This window comes from Chiloscyllium plagiosum, unplaced genomic scaffold, assembly GCF_037043375.1.
Source record: "Chiloscyllium plagiosum isolate Xiang-an unplaced genomic scaffold, Cpla_swu_hap1 HiC_scaffold_47, whole genome shotgun sequence".
NCBI classification, from domain to species: domain Eukaryota; kingdom Metazoa; phylum Chordata; class Chondrichthyes; order Orectolobiformes; family Hemiscylliidae; genus Chiloscyllium; species Chiloscyllium plagiosum.
In genome coordinates, this window is record NW_028270185.1 from 22,479,430 (window position 1) to 22,504,051 (window position 24,622).

The 24,622-nt window shown below is 43.1% G+C and overlaps 2 protein-coding genes across 11 annotated transcripts in view; both read right to left on the bottom strand.

The window, feature by feature from the left end:
* LOC122542904 (uncharacterized) overlaps positions 1-2,094 on the bottom strand; it is a 140,707-nt gene extending 138,613 nt beyond the window's left edge. For 9 of the 10 annotated variants that reach the window (XR_015754711.1, XM_087983969.1, XM_087983968.1 and 6 more), the window contains exons 1-2: positions 1,980-2,094; positions 627-1,504 (exon numbers count right to left, since the gene is read on the bottom strand). Coding sequence is in view for 9 of the 10 variants with exons in the window: in XM_087983969.1 (XP_087840095.1) it covers positions 627-1,301 (675 nt within the window). In the remaining variant the exon portion in view is untranslated. Of the gene's footprint in view, positions 1-626; positions 1,505-1,766; positions 1,870-1,979 lie in introns of those variants that run through there. The other variant, XM_087983964.1, reaches the window with a different exon arrangement.
* Positions 2,095-4,541: 2,447 nt separating this feature from the next.
* Positions 4,542-24,157, bottom strand: LOC122542907 (THAP domain-containing protein 5-like). Its single transcript, XM_043681048.2, has 4 exons — positions 24,016-24,157; positions 20,008-20,200; positions 14,960-16,057; positions 4,542-4,796 (listed from the first exon to the last, which is right to left on the bottom strand). Exons 1-4 carry the CDS (start codon positions 24,096-24,098, stop codon positions 4,671-4,673), a joined length of 1,500 nt encoding a protein of 499 aa, XP_043536983.2. The 5' UTR covers positions 24,099-24,157; the 3' UTR covers positions 4,542-4,670.
* Between the last annotated feature and the right edge of the window lie 465 nt (positions 24,158-24,622).

Here is a 24,622-nt window from a genome sequence, read left to right on the forward strand (position 1 = left end):
TATTGGCAAGTCCACTACCGTTGCAGGCAGGGCATTCCATGCCCTTACTACTGTCTGAGTAAAGAACCTACCTCTGACATCTGTCCTATATCTATCACCCCTTAATTTAAAGCTATGTCCTCTCATGCCAGCCATCACTATCCCAGGGAAAAGGCTCTCACTGTCCACCCTATCTAATCCTCTGATCATCTTTTATGCCTCTTTTAAGTCACCTCTTAACCTTCTTCTCTCTAATGAAAACAGCCTCAAGTCCCTCAGCCTTTCCTCATGAGACCCTCCCTCCATACCAGACAACATCCTGTATTTTCTGCAATAGCCTACGGGGGGGGGAGGGGAGGAAGAAGAGAGATCCACAAAGTGTATCTACATATTTGAAGACATTTCCAATATCGTCAGAATTCACTCAAATCAGTCATATTAACATTGCTAAATAACACAAACATTGCCAGATGCATAGCTAAATATTGTGCATATATGTGGCAAGTTGGGTAGGTGTTGACGTGAGTTCTTAATTCGACATGGTTAACCAAATGGGCTCTTACTCACAAGGCCCTTTATCAACCTTTAATAATAATATATACAGCAAATTTCTTCTCTGAAAAAAATCTGCAATTCATCATAGTTACCTGCTTTGAAGTCTTTACATCTCGTAGTGCAGTACCATAAGGATTATAGAAGTGTTTTAGCTGCCTGATAAATTTGTTTTCATACTTTGTCACAGCAAAGAATTCAGTCTGTTGAAAGACAATTGTGTAGACCCGAGGATCATTCAGGTTTAGCTTCTCAATGATTCCATCAGCCACAATGATGTGCAACTGGGGGACATATCGATGCATGGAATGAAGGATTGCATTACCTTCTTCTGCAGTTGGACAATTGGTTAATCGCATTTTGGCAAAAGACACTGGCTTGACCATCCACTCTTTCCCAGAAACACTGCCATTTGGGTGGAAGTAAAGTCTCCCAGTCACATGTGGGGTTGCCTTTCCATTGATCTGCCATTTGCACCCATTATAACGGTAACGGTAGTTGTCTACTGGAGAGATATCCATTGCCATGATGTAGTTCTTGTCAGGATCCAGCCCAGAAACAGAATATTCACAGTATGGGAACATAAACCTGCCACGTTTAGACATCCTCATCTCGGTGCCCAAGTTATAAAATTTATCCCAAACGCTCCATTTCTTGAGGGAGACCTTGACGTTGCCAGACTTGAGACAGAAGGGAGGGGATTTCATCATGTTACCCTCCAGTCGGTGGGCATGGCTGGGATTGATGGCTGGAGGAGCTGCTCGTTCCATGGCGGCTTGGAGTGTCTGAGTGTGCGTATGGAGGAGGAAGTGGTGGTGGTGGTGCTGGGGGGAATGGTTTGCAAGCGGTTGCTCCTCCTCGGATCAAAGCCCGGCCATGGGATTAGCGAGAGAGAAGCCCTGCAGCTCTCCGCTGCTGTCAGCCATCGCCGGGGGTTAGGCGGCTGCTGCGGGCTCGGCTCGACAAGGGCATCCTGAAAGCGAAGGGAACAAAATCAATTCCTTTCATTATTATTTTAAAATTGCTATTAAAATACAGGAGGGGGATAAGTGCAGACCCTGGCGGCAACATTTACCATAGCGGAGTCTCCATCATTCCCCCTCCCCCTTCCCGCTGTTGGATGGTGGGGGGGGGGGGGGGAAGAAGCCTGGCTTCTCTGGGGACAATGGGAGAGCGGCGCGGATCCGAGCCCGACATGTGATTGCGGCCCCGGGAACTCCCCCCCCTCCTCTCACCCTTGCGGTTAACGGCATCCGCGCCGAGCGGGAGGCCCGAGCCTCAACCTGGGGCCTGGCCACCCGCGGCCGCACTCGAACACAAAGCGCCTCTTGCCACCCACCCTCAGGGCTTTGTGTGAGGCTCTTCACCGCCAGACAGCTTCAAAGACGGACCGAGCTTCAGGCCCCCCACCCCACTCCCCTGTGCCGTGACTAGCCCGGCCTCTTCACCTCAGCGTGCTCGGAGTGTGCGGTTGTTCAGAAAGAAGGAAAAGCGGGCACTGCCCATGTCCCGGCGGGTGCGATGTAAACTGGCGCTGTTCCCGACTCCAGGCCTCTAAAGAACACGCAGCCGCCCCTCACCACGTGACCGCCCCTCTCAGCACCACGTGGTGACTCCGGCCGTGGCCTGCCCTCGTACTCCCCCTAGACATTACCTTGCTCTCCTCTCCTCTGTAAAGCATGGCTCTACCCTCCTCTCCTTCCATTACATGGTTCTCCTTCACCCTCTCCATGCACAGCCTTCATTTTCTCTTCTCCCCACCTCATGCATCTTCACACTTTCTCCCATTTCCATCACATGGCCTTCTTCTTCTTCCACCAATACATGTTTACCATCTGCCTCTATCCAACGTTCGGTTCTCTAATGAATAGTTCTGCTCCGTTCTTTCCCTGCACGATCTGCCCATGCCCCTCTCCCAGTAATGCATACCTCACCCCATAATCAATGCACTCCTCCACTTTCTCATGTATGGTTCTCCCTGCCTTCCACTAAAGCATGGCATTCCCTTCCCTGCCTCATGCATGATGATACTCTCACCTTCCCTTACTCATGCACTGTTCTTACCAATCCTTCCCCTATTCCCTTCTCTTCCTCCACTGAACCTCTTGGTGCCATTTCATTGCAATAGCACTAACTCTTAATCAGAGTCACCAGACTTGAAATGTTAACTTTTCTCTGTACATTTGTTGCCAGACCTGCTAAGTTTCTGTCTTTTTTTCAAAACTTGTTTCTGAACATGTTGGATCACAAAGCCAGCAAAGTACTGAATCTGACAGCTCACTATTCAACTTCTCACCTCCAAGAGGTGTCAATAGTCTTAAACTCTTATCTAGCCTTTCCCACACATCCCATTTTAACCACACATTTACCTGTGAAAATACAAATGATCCTAAAAGAAATCATTAACTTTCACACCTCTACCACCACATCTGATTAAGTGGTTTCAGAAAATCACAAAGGCTGGAATGTTTTCCTTATGTAAAGCACTTCTAATTCACTTATCTACTACTGAACCAGATTATAAACTACTGTTAAAATTCTATACACATAACTGTTGCCAGGATCCTGTAGCAACAGAAATGCCAATGAGGGGGGTCAGGATAAAGAAAATTAAAACAACGCACCTACTTATCAAATGTAATTTTCCAGTTGTGTACTCTTCCAGAAGAAGCAGATTCACTGTTGAAATGAAATTAACTAACTTTCTATGCTTTTCACAGAACAGCTACAAAATTCAAACTCCAAAATACCAAGAACAATACTAAATCCCACACTGTAAGAGGAAAATGTTATTTCAATCATGGTAAAACAGTGTAGTTATATGTTTTGAAGAATGAAATCCCTTTAAATAGTTTATAAGTACCAGAATCCCATGTAATAAAAACAGATCTTGACTTAATATTGATCAGTGAATGGAACTTCAAGCATATTTCGAATAGCGAATCTCTTCAGCATTGTCTATATCACTGTTATGACTACAGCAAAGTATTGATATGTTGTAAATGAGTATATTTATGGTTTTATAGTTGGAGAAATCAGAATTTGAGCCTCATCTTATTTTCACTCTTACTCCCCAAGTCCCTCCTCCCTACCTTTTATCTTAGCCTGCTTGACACATCCTCCTCATTCCTGAAGAAGGGCTTATGCCCGAAACATCGATTCTCCTTCTTCTTTGATGCTGCCTGACCTGCTGCGCTTTTCCAGCAACACATTTTTAAGCTTTTTATATAGCACTTCCTTGGTATTGGGGCATCCCAAAGCATTGAAGCTTTTTTCCACTTCTTGGAAATGTTGAGAATGTCACAAATATTTTGTACACAATGTTCTCACAAACAGCCACATAATAATCATCAGGTTGTATTCAGGTATGTTTCAGAGATAAATATTGGTCAGGACATAGAAAACTCTCCTAAACTTCTTCAAAAATAAAATAATAGAATCTTTTACATCCATGAGGGGGGGGACAGGTATGGCTTTGTTTTAAGTCGAATCTGAAATACAGCACTTATTGTTGTACTGCATTTAGAATGTCAACAGAGGAGCCTAGAAACAAGTTCAAGACTTTCAGCAAGACAGCAATGGAGACAATTTGTTAAGAAAAATAAACTTCATTGTTCACTTCAAAAATATTAGAAACAATTCATTCAGCAGAACAAATACTACTTCATTCTCATAATTTTCCTGAACTCCTTCTGGAATAGTACAACCTTCCAACAGTATTGTAAACTTCAGCAGCACAAATATTCTTGCAGGGTCAAACAAAAAACTCCAGGAGCTTCTAGAGCAAGCAAGCTCACCACACTGTATCATTTAATCAAGTAATAGAAAGTGAGGACTGCAGATGCTGGAGATCAGAGCTGAATAATGTGTTGCTGGAAAAGGGCTCATGCCCGAAACGTCGATTCTCCTGCTCCTTGGATGCTGCCTGACCTGCTGCGCTTTTCCAGCAACACATTTTTCATCATTTAATCAAGTATCAACTCATCACTGCATTAAAGAAAGCTTGTAGTAAGAGTAATGGCAGAAATAAAATTTAATTTAATATTTTCATTTAAATGAAAAATTACAAAGTTTTACAAACAATAAACAGTAGCCGGAACAGTGGACTCGTTTGTTCTCCATGAAGCTGAACATATTCATCAAAGCATATGACCATTATCATTTGGTGACTGTTGATGTGCATAAATTATATTGTCATTGTCTTCACAAACAACTGTGTCAGAACTGGAAGGATGAATCACTTGAGCGTTTGTCTGTGAGCAAGTCTGAAAATTGGAACAACAAAAGGTTAAAAACATTGCAATTTCCTTTGACTGTTCTGATTGAAAATTGACAGATATCTGCTCAATCTGTGAAGTTATACTTTTAATTTCTCTTTTCACATCGAAAGGGTAAATTTGAGAGCTCTTTTCTCTCACCATTTTATTTTCACATACAGCTTGCACATTAAAAAAATTATTGGAAGCAGCTTCATAAAATTCACCCTCTAAATTATGCTGCTGTGGTGTACAACTACATTTAGATCCTCAGTATCAGCAATATTTCATAGGCTAACAAGGAAGACAACTTTAAAAAAAAATAATAGATACCAATAACAAGCCACAGATTAAGGTATTGCAAATTCACACTATCAGCCAGGGAGAGGCAAAAATAAAGTGAGGTTACTACTAAAAGTCGTCAGAAATTTAGAAGGGACACTGTTGCTACTTCTCAACAGAATACAATAACAGCATTACAACAACAACCAGTTCAGGAATCATTACTAACAGCCGTCTCATCTGTTAGTATCATGGGACATCTTGAGGTGGTTTACATCACTTCTGGAAAACAAAAGTTGACGCTTCAATTTTAATCCCTGACATGGAAACCTTGTGCACAGAAACTTTATAACTTCAACGCAGTAGTTATTACTTAGTCAGTCTGGGAAAGCATTCTACAGGTAGGGGGATACAGATTTCCTATTTCTTTAGCTTTGAGTGCTCAAAACAGACTCTTAAAGCAGTGATAAACAGGTGCCCTCCCCCAGCAATGAACAGAAGTTAGAATGTCCCAGCAGAATACGAGAGCCTACTTGGGGATCTGGATTGTTAGGGAAAGTCGTGACAACAATAGCATATATTTGTGTAGCACCTTTAATGTAATAAAACATCTCATGACACGAGTTTTATAAAACAATGCATAACATTGAATCATATCAAGAAATATTCGGTCAGATCAAACAGCTAGTTTTTAAGGAGTGTTTTAAAAATGGAAATTGAGACCGAGGTGTAGGGAGGGAAATCCAGAGCTTGGAACCCAGGCAGCTGTTGGCATGGCTCCCGATGGTGGATCAATTGGACGTGCGCAAATAATTAGAATTAGAGGAATGCAGACATATCAGAGGGTTATGGGGCTGATAGAGATTAAAAAATTAGAAAAAGACAAGACCAAGTAGGGGAGATTTGCAAACAAGGATTAGAATTTAAAGATCAAGATGTTAGGCAATATGTGTGAATGAGTACATGGTGAGGGGCATGGGAAAGGGGATTTGTTAGATTAGATTCTGTACAGTACGAAACAGGCCATTCGGCCCAACAAGTTCGTACCGACCCTCCGAAGAGTAACTCACCCAGACCCATTTCCTTCTGACTAATGCACCTAACACTATGGGCAATTTTAGCTTGGCCAATTCACCTAACCAGCACATCTTTGGACTGTGGGAGGAAACCGGAGCACCCAGAGGAAACCCCCGCAGACGGGGGAAAATGTGCATACTCCACACAGACAGTGGCCTGAGGCTGGAATCAAACCCAGGTCCCTGGTGCTGTGATGCAGCAGTGCTAACCACTGAGATACCGTGCTGCCCTGTTGGGAGTTAAGACTTGGGCAGTGAGTTTTGAATGATCAGAAAAGAAAATGTGGATCCACTCTCAGGTGTGCATTAGAATCATGTCTATGAGCAATGACTGTATTATTGAGTTTTAAGCAGCAAATGAGCTGAGATGGGACAGAATAAGACCATTCAGCCCATCAAGTCTGCTTTGCCAATCATGGTCAAAATGTTTCTCAACCCCATTCTGCTGTCTTCTCCACATAACCCTTACTAATCAAGAACCTGTGTCTTAAATATATTTAATGACGTGACTTCCACAGCCTGTGATTCACAGATTCACCACCCTCTGGTTGAAGGAATTAGTTCTAAAGAGTTGTCCCTTCTCTCTGCAGCTGTGCCCTCAGGTATTAGTCTCCTACTAGTGGTAACATGTTGTCCATATCCACTCTATCCTGAATTAGGATACCAGAGTCCCTTTGTATTTCAGATTCCTGAAGTCTTTCCACATTTAGTAAATAGTCTAAGTCTCTAATCTTCCCATCAAAAGTGCAAAACTACACCCTTTCCCACACTGTATTCCATTTTTCATTTCTTTGCCCACTCTTCTAGCCTCCCTGCCTCCTCAACACTACCTGTTCCTCCACCTATCCTTGTATCATTTGTAAACTTTGCAACAATGCCCTTTGTCCAGATGATTAATGTATAACGTGAATGGTTGTGGTCCAACACTGACCCCTCCAAAACCCCCACCAGTCACCCTGAAAAAGCCCTCTTTGTCCTCACACTCTGCCTTTTGCCAGGCAGTCAACCTTCTAACCAAGCCAATACCCTAGCCTCTAACACCATGGTCTCTCATCTAATTTAGCAGCCTTCTGTGCAATACTTTGTCAAAGGCCTTCTGGAAATCCAAATGGATACGTCAACTGGCTCTTCTTTGTCCAACTTTCTTTTTATTTACTCAATTGAGTTTGTCAGGCATGACCTCCTGATGACGAAGCTACGCTGATTCAGCCTAATCTTTTAGATTAGATTACATTAGTGTGGAAACAGGCCCTTCGGCCCAACAAGTCCACACCGACCCGCCGAAGCGCAACCCACCCATACCCCTACATTTACCCCTTACCTAACACTACGGGCAATTTAGCATGGCCAATTCACCTGACCTGCACATCTTTGGACTGTGGGAGGAAACCGGAGCTCCTGGAGGAAATCCACTACCATGCACTTTCAAGTACTCTACAATCCCATCCTTAATAAAAGGCTCCAAAATCTAATCAACTGAGGCCAGGCCAGCGGGCCTACAATTTCCCAACCTTTGTCTCCCTCCTTTTTAAAAAGGGATATCACATTACCAATTTTCCATTTGATTGATTTGATTTTTCAGGAATTCCATTGAATCTCCTCAGCTATCGCCTTCAAAACCCAGGGGTGTAGTGCACTCAGTCCAGTAATTTGTCCACTTTCAGATATTTCAGTTTCCCCAGCATCTCCTTAGTTATGGTCACTATGTGCACTTCTACCCCCAACTGTGTTCTGGTATGCCACTGAGGTCTTCCATCATGAAGACTGATGCAAAGTACCTATTCAGTTCCTCTGCTTTTTCTTTATCCCATTACTACTTCTCCAGCCTCAATTTCCAGCAGTCCAATGTCAACTCTTGCCTCTATCAACTTTTATATATCTCAAATTGTTCTTGCAATCTTTTTTTTGTTAAAATGACTAGCTAGCTTATCAGCATATTTCATCTCGTCTCTCCTTATTGAACAAAAGAGAAGTACAGCATAGGAGCAGGCCCTTTGGCCCTCCAAGCCTCTGCCAATCATCAAGCCCTAACTAAACTAAAAAACAAACCTTCTGCCCTTATTCGGTCAGTATCCCTCTATTCCCACACTATTCACATAACCATCTGGATGCCTCTTAAATGTCGCCAATGTGCCTGCTTCCACCACCTCTTCTGGCAGTGTATTCCAGGCTCCTACCATTCTCTGCATTAAAAATGTCCCTCGCACATCTCCCTTAAACTTGCCCCCCTCACCTTGAACCTGCACCACCTTGTAATTGAAACTTCAACCCTGGGAAAAAGCCTCTGACTATCCACCTTATCTATGCCTCTCAATTTTGTAGACCTTTACCAGGTCTCCTCTCAGCTGCCACCTTTCCAGTGAAAACAATCCTAGTCTTTCCTCATAGCCAATGCCTTAGAGACCAGGCAACATCTGAGTGAACGTTCTCTGCATTCTTTCCAAAGCTTCCATGTCCTTCTGGTAGTGTGGTGACCAAAACTGCGCACAATATTCCAAATCCAGCCTAACAAGGGTTTTATATAGCTGTAACCTCATTAGATGTGTTGTAGCAAACCTCAGAGGTTTTAACTCAGGCCCTATTTTTATGCTGTCTCTTTTTTCCCTTGTCAGCCAAAGATACCACCTCCTCCGCTAAGCATGTTTTTTCTCCTTTGGGAGAGCCTCCTGAATTACTCCCAGTAACCGCTGCCATTGCTGTATCTTCCCTTCTAGGTTCTCCTTCCAATCAACTCTGGCCAAGTCCTCCCCCCATGCCTTTGCAGTTAACTTTACTCAATTGTAACACAATTACATTTGGTTTCAGCTTCTCCCTCAAACTTCAGGATGAGTTCTTCCATATTATTTTTACTGCTCCCTAGGGTTTCATTCACCTTAAGCTCCTTAATCAAGCCTACCTCATTACACATCAAATTCAGAATTGCATGTTTCTTAATGGATTCTACAAACTGCTCCAAAAAAAATATTGTAGACATTCCACAAATTCTTTTTCTTGGGATCCACTACCAACCTGATTTTCCCAGTCAACTTACACATTGAAGTCCCCCATGATTATTGTAATAGTGCCCTTCTTACATGCTTTTTCTATTTCCAGATTTATTTTATGTCTCACATCCTGACTACTGCTATGCGAACTGTTCATAACTTACATCGGGGACTTTTTTTGCTTTGTTGTTCCTCAACCCTACCCACACATATTCTAGGCCTTCCAACCCTATATCACTTCTTGCTTACAAGGCCATTCTGTCCCCTCTGCATGTCCTTTTGATACAATGTGTATCCTTGGATATTTAGTTCCCAGCTCTGATCTTCTTGCAGCCACATCTCTACCCACAATATTGTACCAGCCGATTTTAATCCGCACTACAAGTTCATTTACCTTGTTTTGTATACTGTACAATTATGTGCAACCCTCTCAATCCCGCGTTTTCTATATGCCCTTCTCATACTTGTCCCTGATCTGCTATGCTAAACTTAAATTCCTGACCCTTTCCATACTCTGTGCTATACTTGCTCTGGAAACTAATAACCTTTCCAGAATGCTCCCTCATTTTAACTAGCTTACAGTACTTGTGATCAAGCTATTAAGTGTTTCTTCTTGGATTCTGATCCGAAATCATATCAGCAAAGTTGGGTGGTGTTACAGAGGTGGAAACAAGTGGATTTTGTAATGGAACAAATGAAAGACTGGGAATTTAAAACTTAGGATCAAATGTGCCACCATGGTTGTAAACAGATGGGATTAATCTCAGACAGCTGGTAACAGCTAGCGAGCAGAGTTTACAGTGGGCAATGGAAACAATGGTTTCAGACTCCACAACATTGGTATAATTTTGGGACGAGGGTTGAGTTATCCTTGTGTACAATATGCATAAATTACTTGGAAGTGGGGTTCAGAAAAATGGTAGTAACTTTAATCAAGGAACAGGCTGCTCAAATACAGACGGATTTCATGAGAGTGGATGAGATGGATGATGTCATTTAATGTGGAAATGCAAAATCATTAAGTTGGGAGGGGTTGCTCTACGATGGCAATAAAAGCCAGTACTGTTTATTACACATTGACACAACACAGGATATATTGAGGATAGCGTGGATACATCAAATATCTCAGCAGACTGTGCAGTGAAGAGAATGAAGATAATAGAAATTAGATAACAGTGATTCTAAATTTTGGACAGTGCTATAACTGGAGTAATTGCATACAACGCTGGTCACTGTACAATGAGATAGTGAGGTACTGAAATATTGAACAAGAGGAGGCGGTCATTTGGCCCCTTCAGCCTTTTTCATCATTTATTATATCAAAGTCTGTATCCAAAATACAATTATACACCTTACCTACCCATATCCCTTAATACTCTTGGTTAGCAAAATGATTAAATTTAAATCTTAAACTATTGTTAAATTTTGTGAGGAAGCTCCATTCACCAACAATCCTTTGCACGAAGAAGTGTTTCCTAACCTCACTGGAATGGCCTGACTCGGACTTAACGATCGTGTTAAAACTCCCTTCAGGATTTTTCTACGTACCCTTTTAACATTTTTTGAAATCTTAAAGTAAAACTTCACTCAAAACAGCCCTCAACTTTCTACATTCCAGGGAATAATAGTTTACATGTAAAGGGCATTATTGAGTATCTTTTAAAGTATTCAAAATCTTGCGGGACACACAGGAGACAAACCTCAGTCACTGATTCTACAGGAGGCATTGGTTATAAGTTCAGCGTTTTTAGGGACAAGTATGAGAAGGGCATATAGAAAATGCAGGATTGAGAGGGTTGCACATAAATGTGTACAGTATACAAAACAAGGTAAATGAACTTGTATTGCGGATTAAAATCGGCTGATACAATATTGTGGGTAGAGATGTGGCTGCAAGAAGATCAGAGCTGGGAACTAAATATCCAAGGATACACATTGTATCAAAAGGACATGCAGAGGGGACAGAATGGCCTTGTTAGCAAGAATTGGCACTTCAGCCCATCATGATAATGCTGGTAATCAAACATCTATTCTAATGCCATTTACCAGCACTTGGTCTGTAACCTTGTATGCTATGGTGTTTCAAGAGTTGACTAGATACTTCTTTAGTGTCTTTAGGGTTCCTACATCTGCAACCTTTTAGGCAGCGAGTTCCAGGTATCCACCATCCTCTTGGTGAAACACTATTCCCTCAAATCCCCTTTAAACCTTCTGCTCCTCACCTTAAAGCTGCGCCTCCGGTTATTGACCTCTTTACTAAAATGAAACTTTTCTCCTTATCCACGCAGCCCAATTTTGCACACCTCAATCAGGGCCCCACCTCAACTTCTCTGCTCTCAAGAAAACAGTCCCAGCCTATGAAGTCTCTCTGCACAGCTGAACTGTAACAGCCTGGTGTATCTCCTCTGTATCTTGTCCAGTGCAATCATGTCTTTCATATAGTGTGGCAAACTGTACTCCAGCTGTGGTCTACCCAATGTTATATACAGCTCCATTATAACCACCTTGTTCTTATATTCAATGACTCTATTAATAAAGGTGGATGCCTTCTTAGCCACCTTGTGTCTTGTTGCTTCCAAGGATCTATAGTCGTGCATTAAAAGGTCATTTTGATCCTCCATCTCCCAGGGTCTTACCATTCAAAGTTACTTTTTTAAAAACTGAAAGAACTGCAGATGCTGTACATTAGAAACAGAAGTTGCTGGAAAAGCTTAGCAGGTCTAGCAGCATCTGTGAAGAGAAATCAAAGTTAACTTTTTGGGTCCAGTGACTCTTCCTCAGAATGGTCCTGAGGAAGGGTCCCCAGACACGAAACGTTAATTTTGATTTCTCTTCACAGATGTTACTTCTCGGTCTTGTCAGATCTCCGAAAAGGTATCACATCACACTTTTCAGTATTAAGATTCCATTTGCCACTGTTCAGCCCATCTAACCAGCCCAAATATATTCTCCTGTAGTCGAAGTATTTCCTCCTTGACAATTACATACCAACTTGCAACAGGAAGGAATGAAACACTGACGTGTTACACATTTCAGAGGGAGCGGTGTGTTGGGAGCAAAGGAACAGTTCTTGCAGAAGGCAGACAGGGAAGGGAATGTCTGTCTGGAGGTGGCAAAATGGCACCTAATGATCCACTGGATGGGGATGCTGGTAGCATGTTGGATGACGACAAGGGAGATCCTATTGCTGTTGTGAGAGGGAAGAGAGGGGGTGAGGGCTGAAGTGCGGGAGATGGGTCGGACCTGCCTGAGGGCCCTGTCAATTACAGTGCCAGGGAATCCTCAGTTGGAGGAAGAACTTGGACAATTCTAATTCCATTTTCCACCACCTGACCCAGTGCTGTGCATGCCTTGGCATCACAACAACACATCTAAATAAGTTCTAAATGCTATGAGAGTTTCTGTTTCCACCACCCTTACAGGCACCCTCTGGGTGAAAACATTTTTCCTTACATCCCCACTGAACCTCTTGCCTTAAATCTATGACACTTGTCATTGACCCCTTCAAGGGAAAGGTTCCTTTCTGTCTATCCTATCTATTTAGAGATCTCATTCATGCTCCCCTTCGGTCTCCTCCAAGGAAAAGAACCCTATTTATCCAAACTCTCTTCATAACTAAACCATTCAGCAGCATTCCCTCTAATTTTCTTTCTGTGTAGCTCTCCAAGGCCCATACGTAGTAGCAACTTCCAGAACAGGAAGTCAACATCACAACTGGCCTGCCATACTGATTACCATATACAGAACATTGGCACAGCAGCAACTTAGAAGGAACACTGCTTTCCAGCCTTGGCAATATCCTGGTAAATCCCTTCTGCATCCTCTCCAGTATAATCACAAACCTCCTAAAATGTGGTTTCCAGAACTGCACACAATATTCTAGATGTGGCCTAACCAACAATTTATATAGTTCACTGATGTTAAACTCTATGCCTTGGCTAATAAAGACAAGCAGTTGGGATCAGAGTGGTACTGGAAAAGCACAGCAGGTCAGGCAGCATCCGAGGAGCAGGAAAATCAACGTTTCAGGCAAAAACCTTTCATCAGGAATAGAGGCAGGGTGCCTTCAGGGTGGAGAGATAAATGGGGGGATTACAGGAACACTTCAACCCCAGGGCATCAATGTGGACTTTACCAGTTTCCTCATTTCTCCTCCTCTCACCTTAACCCAGTTCCAACCTTCCACCTCAGCACTGTCCTCATGACCTGTCCTACCTGCCTATCTTCTTTTCCACCTATCCACTCCACCCTTCTCTCTGACCTAACACCTTCATCCCCACCCCCATTCATCTATTGTACTCTTTGCTACCAACCCCCCCACCCCCCATTTATCTCTCCACTCTGGAGGCTCCCTGTCTCTATTCCTGATGATGAAGGGCCTTTGCCTGAAATATCGATTTTCCTGCTCCTCGGATGTTGCCTGACCTGCTGTGCTTTTCCAGCACCACTCTAATCTAAACTCTGGTTTCCAGCATCTGCAGTCCCCACTTTTGCCTAACAAAGACAAGCATTCCCTTTGCCTTTTTAACCACTTTATCTACCTGGAAGAAGTGAAGACTGTAGATGCTGGAGGTCAGAGTCAAAGAGTATGGTGCTGGAAAAGCACAGCCAGTCAGGTAGCATCCAAGCAGCAGGAGAATCGATGTTTCAGGTATAAGCCGTTCCTGATCAAGGGCTTATGCCTGAAACGTCGACTCTCCTGCTCCTTGGATGCTGTCTGACCGGCTGCGTTTTTCCAGGACCACATTCTTCGACACGTTATCTACCTGTCCTACTACCTTAAGGGATCAATGCATACTAAGGTCCTGCTAATCCTCAGTGCTTCCCAGGTTCAACCATTAATCTTGTATTCCCTTGCCTTGTTTGACCTGTTCAAGTGTATAATCTCACTTATCTGGACTGCATTCCATTGCCCGCGGACAATATGATCAGCCCTGTGCAATCTAAGATTACCCTATTTACCACACCAAATTTTCACAACATCTGAGGATTTAGTGATTGACCGTCTTATGTTCAAGTCTAAATCATTTATATATACTACAAACAGTAAGGGCCATAACACTGTCCTCCAGTCCTCTGGCAACTCTCATGTGGTCAGACAGGAATTGAAAATTACTGAGTGCACCTCTAATATTTTCTCACTTTCCCCAATTAGATGTTAGGCTTCATTACCTAACATTGAGCCCAGGACTGCAGCTTCACATTGGGCCTTGTACATACTGGCTTAAAAAGCGCTCCTGAATGCATTTTAACAATTCTGCTCCCTCTAAACCATTCACTCTGACTACCCCAGTTAATATAGAGGAAGTTAGAATCTCTGACCATTATTACCCTATTATTTTTACACTTCTGAGACTTACCTACATGCCTCTCCTTGCTTGCTTGGAATACTATAGTACCCCTCCAGGTAAGTGACAGTCCCCTCTTTGATTTCAAGTTTCACCCATATGGCCTAATTTGAAGAACCTAAGATATTGTCCCTCAACTTCAGTAATTGACTCTGATCAATATTGTAACATCTGCCCAGCCATTGCCCTCCCACAACCATGTCTCTGTGACAGAAATGCTGTCCCAACCCTACGCGTTAGTCAACATCCTCAAATCATCTACCTTACTCACAAGACTCCCTACATTAAAACAACTAGCATTCAGCCTTCTGACTCGACTTTGTTTGCAATGCCTTCTGGACTGATCTGATGCTTTGTCTATACTTGTCTGTGTATCACCCCCTGCTGTACCTCCACTCTTTGGCACTGCACTGCACTGCAAAATATGTGAAGCATCCACCTAGGTCTCTCAACAAACATGCTAGAGTGAACCCTTTGCCTACCATCTCCATTATTTTCAGCTTCTCCTTGGAAATAATATTTTTGCTTTTAAGTTGGTCCACAAGACTTTCCATTGCTTTCAGCCGGACTGAATTCCTCCTTTCACGTTGCTGTATAACTTTCACCTTTTTTTGCAAGTTAGCAATAATTCTTTCAAGCTGATCTATTGGGAGGTCACTTTTGTAGTACGAATGTTCACCTTGTACTTCTGAGAGGTCAGGCAGCGCAGGCACAACTGTTTCTACTGCAGCAATGACTGCCCCAGTGGGCATAACTGCATGATTTTGCACGATTGGTGAAGTTGACATAATTGGTACAAGGACAGCAGAAGGCACTGTCAGTAGTGTTTCAAAGCCGGACAGTTTTGTCAAAGTTTCAGTTGCTGCTGCCATTAATATGGTTGATGTTGGAGAAGATAGGTTGGTGAGTGATAATGTTTGATCAGTCGATACTGCAGCTGAAGCAGTTTCAACATCCTCAAAATTGGACATTGCTGGAGTAGAAGGGACTGATGGTGGAGGTTTTAACTGGAACGATGTCAGCATTTCAATATCTTGAGCAGCTGGAAGCACCATTTCTATTGGTCCTGGCTCTGATTCCTCACACATCTGTGTCGACACAAGCTGTGAAGTTTCAACTGTTGGCAAAGTTGTAGCTGTTGTTCCAGTTTCAACTGATGTCAATGTTGGTGTAAGTGGAACAGTTTCAACAGCTGCAACATTTTCAAATGGCAATAGTGATGGCTCCATTAGTACAGATGGAGGAGATCTGCCTTTGTCTATTTGCAATAACTCAAAGGGATTCACTGTCATGTTCAGTAAAGGTTGAACAGCTGGTGTAATTGATTCAGACGTAGAGTCAATACAGGCACTGCCAGAAGTTACAGGTACCTTATCAGCTTCATTAATTAAATTTGATGAAGTTGACAGAGTTGGTTCTGTTGTCATAACTAACAATGCAAGCGCATCTGGCTCACTCATTTTATGTGATTGAACTGGAACAGTTTGCATTTGCAACATCATTTCATCTTCATTGTTTTGACCTTCCAATCTCTTTTTTTTCCATTTATTTCCAATTGATCGAGCAAGGGCTTTCCTTTTCTAGGGAAATATTTTTAAATTAGAAATTTCAAGAATACAATTGATCCCACAGAAACATTTTAACATGCATTAACTACAGTTATCACACACTGGGATCTTTTTAAGCTGCCCTCATTGCTACTGAAGACCTTTGGAAACTAATTGTCCATTATTATGCTGATACTGTTCAAATTAATTAATCCTGTTTGGCAGTACATATTTAAAAGTTTCCTAGTTTAAACCTGTACAAAAGGAACACAAAAGATGCCCTATTGCCTATTCATTGTCAGTAACACCCAGTTGCATAAACATGAATCTGTAATGACTAGAAAACCCAAATGTGCTTGTTGCCCTGCTGCAAGTTGGCTCACCTCAACCAGGGCAACAACTGGTGCTTCTACAATTAACATCAACTCTTGGGGCGAGGGAGTAGGAATGGTGAGGGGTTTCAGCTTCTGGCCAAAATATACTGATCCTTTTTTGCTCTTCTCAAGCACATGGTATCCTGTTTCACAGAATCTCGGTTCTTTAATTTGATCTATCGGTTAGAGAAGTCCCTGTTTGTGGGTATCTGAGAGATCAGAACAAGGCCTCTCACAATGTAACAATCTCTAACATTCACCATTTTCACTTGTACATAGATTGACAAACTGAGCGAGATTGCTAATTGTTTGAACTTTCATTTCTATTGTCTTTTAGGGGAGGCGACAGCTTAGCAGTATTATCGCTGGACAATTAATCCAAAAATGAAAAGCATGGCGCTAGACAAGCACAGCAGGTCAGGCAGCATCCGAGAAGCAGGAGAGTCGACCTTTCGGGCATAAGCCCTTCATCAGGAATGTGGGGAGGGGGGAGGGGGGCGGGGGGGTGGCTGGCTGAGAAATAATTAGAAAAGTGTGAGGATGAGATGGAGGGAGATTTGGAAACTAGTGAAGTCGATGTTGATGTGATTGAAGGGTCCCAAGGCAGACGATGAGATGTTCTTCCTCCAGTCATCAGGTAGCTTGGATTTGACGGTGCAAGAGGCCCAGGACTTGCATATCCTTGGTGGAGTGGGAGAGGGAGTTGAAATGGTCAGCCACAGGGCGGTGGGGCTGCTTGGTGCATGTGTCCCAGAGATGTTCCCTGAAATGTTCGGCAAGTTGGCGTCCTGTCTCCCCAATATACAGGAGACCACATTGAGAGCAATGGACACAGTAGATGAGGCATTTGGAGGGGGGCAGGTTTATACCTCTTGCAGCAGCAAGGAAAAGTGCTAAGTGTGATCCAGACACTCAGGTAATGTTCTGGGGACCTGAATTTGAATATTATGGTAGATTGTGGAATTCAAATTCAATAAAAATCTGAAACTAAAAGTCTCATGTGGAGCATTTAGCCATCTTTGATTGTTGGAAAAAATCCATCTCGTTCACCCATGCCTTTAGGGAAGGAAGCTGCCATCCTTACCTGATTGGGCCTACATGAGAGTCCAGACCCACAGCAATGCAGCTCTCTCTGGGCAAGTACTGACACCCTCATCTTGTGAATGAATTTTTTAAAAAGCCCTCAAGATGTTCCCAAAGCATCAAGTAGCAAATGAGCTACTTTGAAATGAAATATTGTTGTGTGCAGCCTACATAATATCCCACTGATAGTGTTGAGATGAAGATGGATAATGAGTCAGTTTTTTAAAGTGTTACTGATAGATCAATGGAAACCAGGATACCATTGAAACTGCCCAGTTATCCTTTCAATTAGTTACCTTGGACAGTTGAGGCCTCAGTTTTAAAATAGTATCAAAAATGGCACCATCTTCAATAAGTGCTTTCTTGGCAATTCAGAAAGTTATCCGTCTAGATTATGTGCTGAAGCCCTACAAGAGGGATTCCAACTCGAGAAAAATGTGGAATCATAGAATCAAGCTGCTTGTACTCTAATGAAAATTGGTGTCTTCAAATCAACAGAATAATTAGGAAATTTAAAAAGTTTCTGAAAATGTTGTTTCAACAGTCCCTTTGTGACTCCTACCATCTAGAAGGACAAAGGCAGCCGATGCATGGGAATATTGCTCCAAAAAAGGTGTAGTGGACAGGAAAAAGATCTCAGTACAACGGAATCTTGATCAGATGGGCCTAATGGACTGAGGAATGGCAGATGGAGTTTAATTTAGGTAAAAGCAAGGTGCTACATTTTGGAAAAGCAAATCAGAGCAGGACTTATACTTAATGGTAAGGTCCTAGGGAGTGTTGCTGAACAAAGCGTTCTTGGAGTGCAGGTTCATAGTTCGTTGAAAGTAGAGTTGCAGTAGATAGCATAGTAAAGGCAGTGTTTGGTATGCTTTCCTCTATTAGCCAAAGGAGTTGGGAGGTCATGTTGCGGCTGTACAGAACATTGATTAGGCCATTATTGGAATATTGCGTGCAATTCTAGGTTCAGACAAGGATTTATGAGGATGTTGCCAGGGTTGGTTGATTTGAGCTACAGGGTGAGGCTGTATTCAGTTTTAAAATAGCATCATATTTTAATATCTTAAAATAGGCTGAGGCTGTTTCCTCTAGAACATCGGAGGCTGAGGGGTGACCTGAAAGAGGTTTATAAAATCAGGAGGACCATGGATAGGATAAATAGACAAGGTATTTTCCCTGCGGTGGGGGAGTCCAGAACTAGACGGCATAGATTTAGGGTGAGAGGGGAAATATGAAAGGAACCGAAGGGGCAACTTTTACATGCAGAGGGTGGTGCATGTATGGAATGAGCTGCCAGAGGAAGTGGTGGAGGCTGGTACAATTACAGCATTTAAAAGGCATCTGGATGGTATATGAATAGGAAAGGTTTAGAAGGATATGGGCCAAGTGCTGGCAAATGGGAGTAGATTGGGTTAACATATGTGGTCAGCACGGATGAGTTGGACCAAAGGCTCTGTTTCTGTGCTGTATATCTCTATGACTCTAAGTCACAAACCGTTCGGACCTGGAAATATATTACAGTTCCTTCACTGTTGCTGTGTCAAATCCTGTAATTCCTTCCCCAACCGCATTCTGGGTGTCCCTACACCCTAAGGACTTCAGCAGCTCAAGAAGGCAGCTTTCCACCCTTCTTCAGGACAAGTAAGGATAGGCAATGAAGGCTTGCCAGCATTGCCACATTTTGTGAATAAGTTTTTTAAAAAAACATGTAAGAGAATTTGGAGCAAATGGGGAGGAAATGACAGTCATATTATAGAGCACAGAAATACACTCTTCGGTCCAACTCATCCGTACTGACCAAGTTTCCTAAATAAAACTCATCCCCAATTGCCTGCGTTTGGCTCATATCCTTCTGAACATTTTCTATTCATATACCTTTCCAAATGTCTGTTAATGTTGTAACTGTTACTGTGTCCAGCACTTCCTCTGGTAGTTCATTTCACATACAAATCAGCCTGTGAGAAAAAGTTGCCCTCAGCTCCCTTTTAATTCTTTCTCCTCTCGTGGCTGTGTTCCAAATTTCTCTTATTTTTCAATTAATTCACAAATAAAGCACTGTTTACTGCTCATCCCTAAAACCAATATACATTCAGCATGTTTGGTTGGAGTTTAGAATCACAAGCCAGATGCTAGGCAAAGACTGTAGGCTTCCTTTTCAAAAGGACATTGTGATCCAGTTGGGTTTTAAAGTTTAAATCTCTCAGCTTTGTGATTACTTTCACTGGTCACAGTTTGCTTTCATTTTCAGATTTTTAAAATAAAACCAATCTCAAATTCTGATTTTTAACACAAATTCTGTGAATTAGCAGCCCAGGTTCTTCGGCCCAGGCCACTCATTCACTTTGCCACCAGTTAGTGAGTCTGGCAAGGATACATCAAGGGTTCACTTCAGTTCCATTTCTTCAAGCTACCAGAGCCTTATTTCCAGGTGTACTCCTCATCTATTTTCAGTAGATTTCAGCATTATTCCACAAATTTTGAAAAAGCACACACAGGAATATTCAAACCTACAGAGACCAAACATACCGTAGGCTGCTCTGGAAAAGAAAACATTGTAGGTACAGCATCTGCTTTCAAGTATCGTGTCCCCCACTTCCATTCAAAGTTGTCAGGAGTAAAGTGCTCACTGCAGACGTACTGGTATTGAGATGGAAGCCATTTCTCCTTTTTCATGTTGGAAAGCCATTTTGCGAGTCTCTCTTTGTCATTCAATGGAAACCTCAATCAAAACGAAAAGTAGCTTCTGAGAGACTCAAAACAAATATGGATTCTCCTGATGCTATAGGTAACAGTTTAGTGTTTTATCAACAACTTTCCCAACTCACCAAAACCCCGAGCACTCTTTACATGTCAATTTTTAACCAAGAAATTAAGACTTCTCCACAATTCAACACTAATCAGAAAAGCTCATTGATCATGAATTCTCAGGTATAGCAATCGCCTCCACTGGAGATGAAACAGCGATAGGTGATATCGTGGACAGTGTTGAAGGTTATCTAAGATTACAAAGAGATCTTTATCAATTTGGTCAATGCGCTAAGTGGCAGATGGAATTTAATTTGGATAAATGTGAGGTGTTGCATTTTGGTATAACAAACAAGGGCAGGACTTATACAATTAATGGTAGGACCTTGGGTAGTGTTAAGCCACTCCACTAATCTCCAGATATACAAGGATAGAACACCCCTGATCCTCACCTTCCACCCCACTGATCTCCAGATATACAAGGACAGACCGCCCCGATCCTCACTTTCCACCAGACTAATGTCCGGATGCAGCACGTAAACCTCCGCCATTTCTACCACCTACAAACAGACCCCACCGCTACAGACATATTTCCCTCCCCATCCCTATTGGTGTTCCACATACACCATTCCTTCTGTGACTCCCTTGTTAGGTCCATGACCCCCCCCCCCCCCCCACCAACCCACCCTCAACACCTGGCACCTTGCCATGCTGCTGCAACAGGTACAAAACTTGCACTCACACCTACCCCCCTCACCTCCATCCAAGGCCCCAAAGGACCTTTTCACATCCGGCAGAGATTTTCCTGCACATCCACCCACCTCATCTACTGTGACTGTTGCTCTTGTTGTGCTCTCCTCTACATCGGAGAGACAAGAAGCCAACTCACAGAGCGTTTCAGGGAACATGTCTGGGGGACACACACCAAATAACTCTACTGTCCTGACCACTTCAACTCCCTCTCTCCCACTGGCAAATCCTAGTCACCTGACAACAGGAGGAAGAACACCTCATCTTAAGCCTCGGGACTTGACAACCACACAACATCAACATTGACTTCACTAGTTTCAAAATCTGGCTGTCCTGCTATAGGAAGGATATTATTAAGCTCGAGAGGGTTCAAAAAGATTTACCAGGATGCTGCCAGAAATGGAGGATTTGAGAAACAATAATAGGCTGATTTTCTTTACCACTAGAATGTAGGAGGTTGAGGGGTGACATTATAGAGATTTAGAAGGGCAGCACGATGGCTCAGTAGCTAGCACTGCTGCCTCACAGCACCAGGGACTTGGTTCAATTCCAGCCACAGGTGATTGTGTTGAGTTTGCACATTCTCCCTGTGTCTGCATGGGTCACCTCTGGGTACTCCAGTTTCCTCCGACAATCCAAAGATGTGCAGGTTAGATGAATTGGCAATGCTAAATTGCCCATAGTGTTCAGGGATGTGGAGGTTAGGTGCATTAGTCAGGGGTAAATATAGGTTAAGGGAATAGGTCACTCTTCGGAGGGTGGGTGAGGACTTGTTGGGCCAAAGGGCCTGTTTCCACACCGTTGGGATTCTAACTCTATAGTCATGAAAGACATAGATAATGTGTATAGCAAAGGTCTTTTCCCTACGGTTGGGGAAGTTCAAAACTCTGGAGCAAAACCAGACTAGAGTTGAATTCCAGCCTTGACTGACTGTCTCTATGGATTTCTGCCCACAATCAAAAGAAGTGCAGGTTAAGTGGATTGGCTGTGCTATATGGTACCATACTGTTCAGGTATGTGCAGGCTAGGTGGATTAGTCATGCAAAAGCAGGGTTGCAAGGATCAGGTGGGTATTGGGACTCAGTAGGATGCCCTTCAGAGAGTTGATATCTACAAGATGCACTGCAGAAATTCAAAGATCTCAGACAGCACCTTCCAAATCCACGGCCAAGGGACAAGGGTTGCAGATACATGGGAACACCACCAATTGCAAGTTCCCCTCCAAGTCACTCACCATCCTGATTTGGAAATATATTGCCATTCCTTCACTGTTGCTTGGTCAAAATCCTGGAATTCCCTTCTAATGGCATTGTGAATCAACCTTGAGCAGGTAGACAGCAGCGGTTCAAGAAGGCAGCTCATCAATACCTTTTCAAGGGCAACTAGGGACAGGCAATGAAGGCTGGCCAACTAGTGACACCCACATCCCACAAAATGAGTAAATATAAAAAAGTTGATGCAGACTTGATGGGTCAAGTGCCCTCTTTCCACACCTTTCGCTGGGCAGCACGGTGCCTCACAATGCCAGGGACCTGGGTTCAAATCCAGTCTCAGACGACCGTCTGTGCGGAGTTTACACATTCTCCCCGTGTCTGCGTGGGTTTCCTCTGGGTATTCCAGTTTCCTCCCACAATCCAAAGACATTAGGTGAATTGACTCTGCTAAATTGCCTATAGTGTTCAGGGATGTGTAGGTTAGGTGCATTAGCTAAGTGTAGAGTAATAGGTTTGGGGAACAGGTCTGGGTGAGCTACTCTTCGAAAGGTCTGTGTGTACTTGTTGGGCCAAAGGGCCTGTTTCCACACAGTAGGGATTCTTAAAAAAAAGGTTCTACATTAATGTGTTTAAGAGGAAGCTGGATGAAACAAAATAGAATATATTGAGTACATTTAATGAAGAAGGGTGGGAGGAGGTTCCTACATAGGAAAAACCCACATGAGCCAAACAGAACATAGAAAGAGAAGTAGGCCATTCAGCTGTTCAAGGTTGCTCTGTCATTCAATATGATCAGGGCTGACCTGGGTGGAGTCTCAACTGCACTTTCATGTCTGCCCCAAATAACATCTGACAGACGTGTTGATCAAATATCTAACCGGGCCTTGAATAAATTCATGATTCAGCTTTCACCACTTTCTCGGCAACAGAATTCCACAGACTTACAATGCATTGAGAGAAACCAAAATTTTCCTCTCCATCCACATTTCCTGTAATTTGTTCCCACACTGTGCAGACCTCTAAGACCTCCAGCTTTCAGAACAGGAATGTGTTGGTCCACCCATTGGCACACACAGAATCTCTGTATGGGTTTGTAGCTTAGAGGAAACGTGGATCTCCATCTTAGTCTTAAACTGTATCCTAGCTCCAGTCTCCTATACAATTAAGTCCCCTCAGAATCACATATTTTGAGATATGCTGCCTGACCTGCTGCACTTTTCCAGCAACACATTTTCAGCTATTTTGAGATATACATATTTCAAGATAAAGAACCCGAAACTGTACACAGTACTCCAGATGTGGTCTCACCATCACCCTGTTCAGCTGCAGTACAACTTCCCTACTGCTAAATTCCATTTCCCTTATAATAAACATCATTTTACTTGCTTACCTAATCATTTACAGTATTAGAGTACCGTGATTCATGTCCAAGGGCACTCACATCCACCTATACCACGTTCTGCCATCACTCGTCATTTAAGTCCTATACTGCTTTCCTCATCTTCTTACCAAAGTAGGCACGTTGAAATTTTCTTACATCTTACATGTGCCTCTGCCACATTTTCCCTTTGCAGACTCTCTACCTCTTCTTGAAAACTTACTTTCCTACGTCCCTGTATAGGAGGGAATTGCTGCCAGACCTGCTGAGTGTCTCCATTCACTTGCTGTTATGTTTTAACATGTGAGACGCCTAACAGTCTCTGGAGCTGGCGCTGGGTTAGGTGGAAAGGGAGGGCTGAACGGCCTCATCTCTGCTCGTTCCTCTCCCCTCCCTCCATTCACGGGCTCAGAGGATCTCCTGCAGCCAGGACAGGTCGACACTCACTTGTAGAAGCTGATCCTTCGCTTATCAGCCGCCAGTTGGCCCGCATGCCGCCAGCAATTAGTCACAGTACAATTCTTGGGCATAATGGCGGCGGCCGCATCCTCAATTCAAACTTCGCTAAACCACCATGGCGTATGGGAGACGTTACTACACAGCACACATGCGCACAAACTCCCACGTGACCACCAAAACCAACCGTCTTTGAATACCTCTCATTCTGCCAGTATCAAACGTGGAAGCGCCCCTATGATCATCACCATCAATGCAGTATATCGCCTCAGAATTCTGCCATCTTTTATACTGGACATTGGGTGTCGCACAATTCATTGCTGAAAGTAAAACTTTGCTGTTGTTCACACTGGTGAACGAACCACTTTAAATAAAATGCTTCTTGTTGCTGAATAAGATTGTGGTTAAATCTCTGAATTAATAGGATTGCTCTGGCCTCACCTGAAGCAGCGTGCTCTGTTCTGGGCCCCACATTTCAGGAAAATGTTAGTGAAGGTGCATTGAGAATTCAACAGAATGGTTCCAGTGAAGAGGAATTTCAATTACTTGATTTGATTAAAAGAAATTGGTCTCTTTGCAGGAAAATACATTAAGAGGA

Bases quoted from the DNA above. Each gene is read 5' to 3' on its own strand.
- LOC122542907 (XM_043681048.2), bottom strand. From the start codon at position 24,098: ATGCCCAAGAATTGTACTGTGACTAATTGCTGGCGGCATGCGGGCCAA. The intron at 20,201-24,015 runs GTGAGTGTCGAC...GTTTTGATTGAG, and splicing joins CGAAGGATCAGCTTCTACAA to GTTTCCATTGAATGACAAAG. The intron at 4,797-14,959 runs GTAGGCAAAGGG...TCCAATTTTCAG, and splicing joins AGCTGAAAATAATGGAGATG to ACTTGCTCACAGACAAACGC.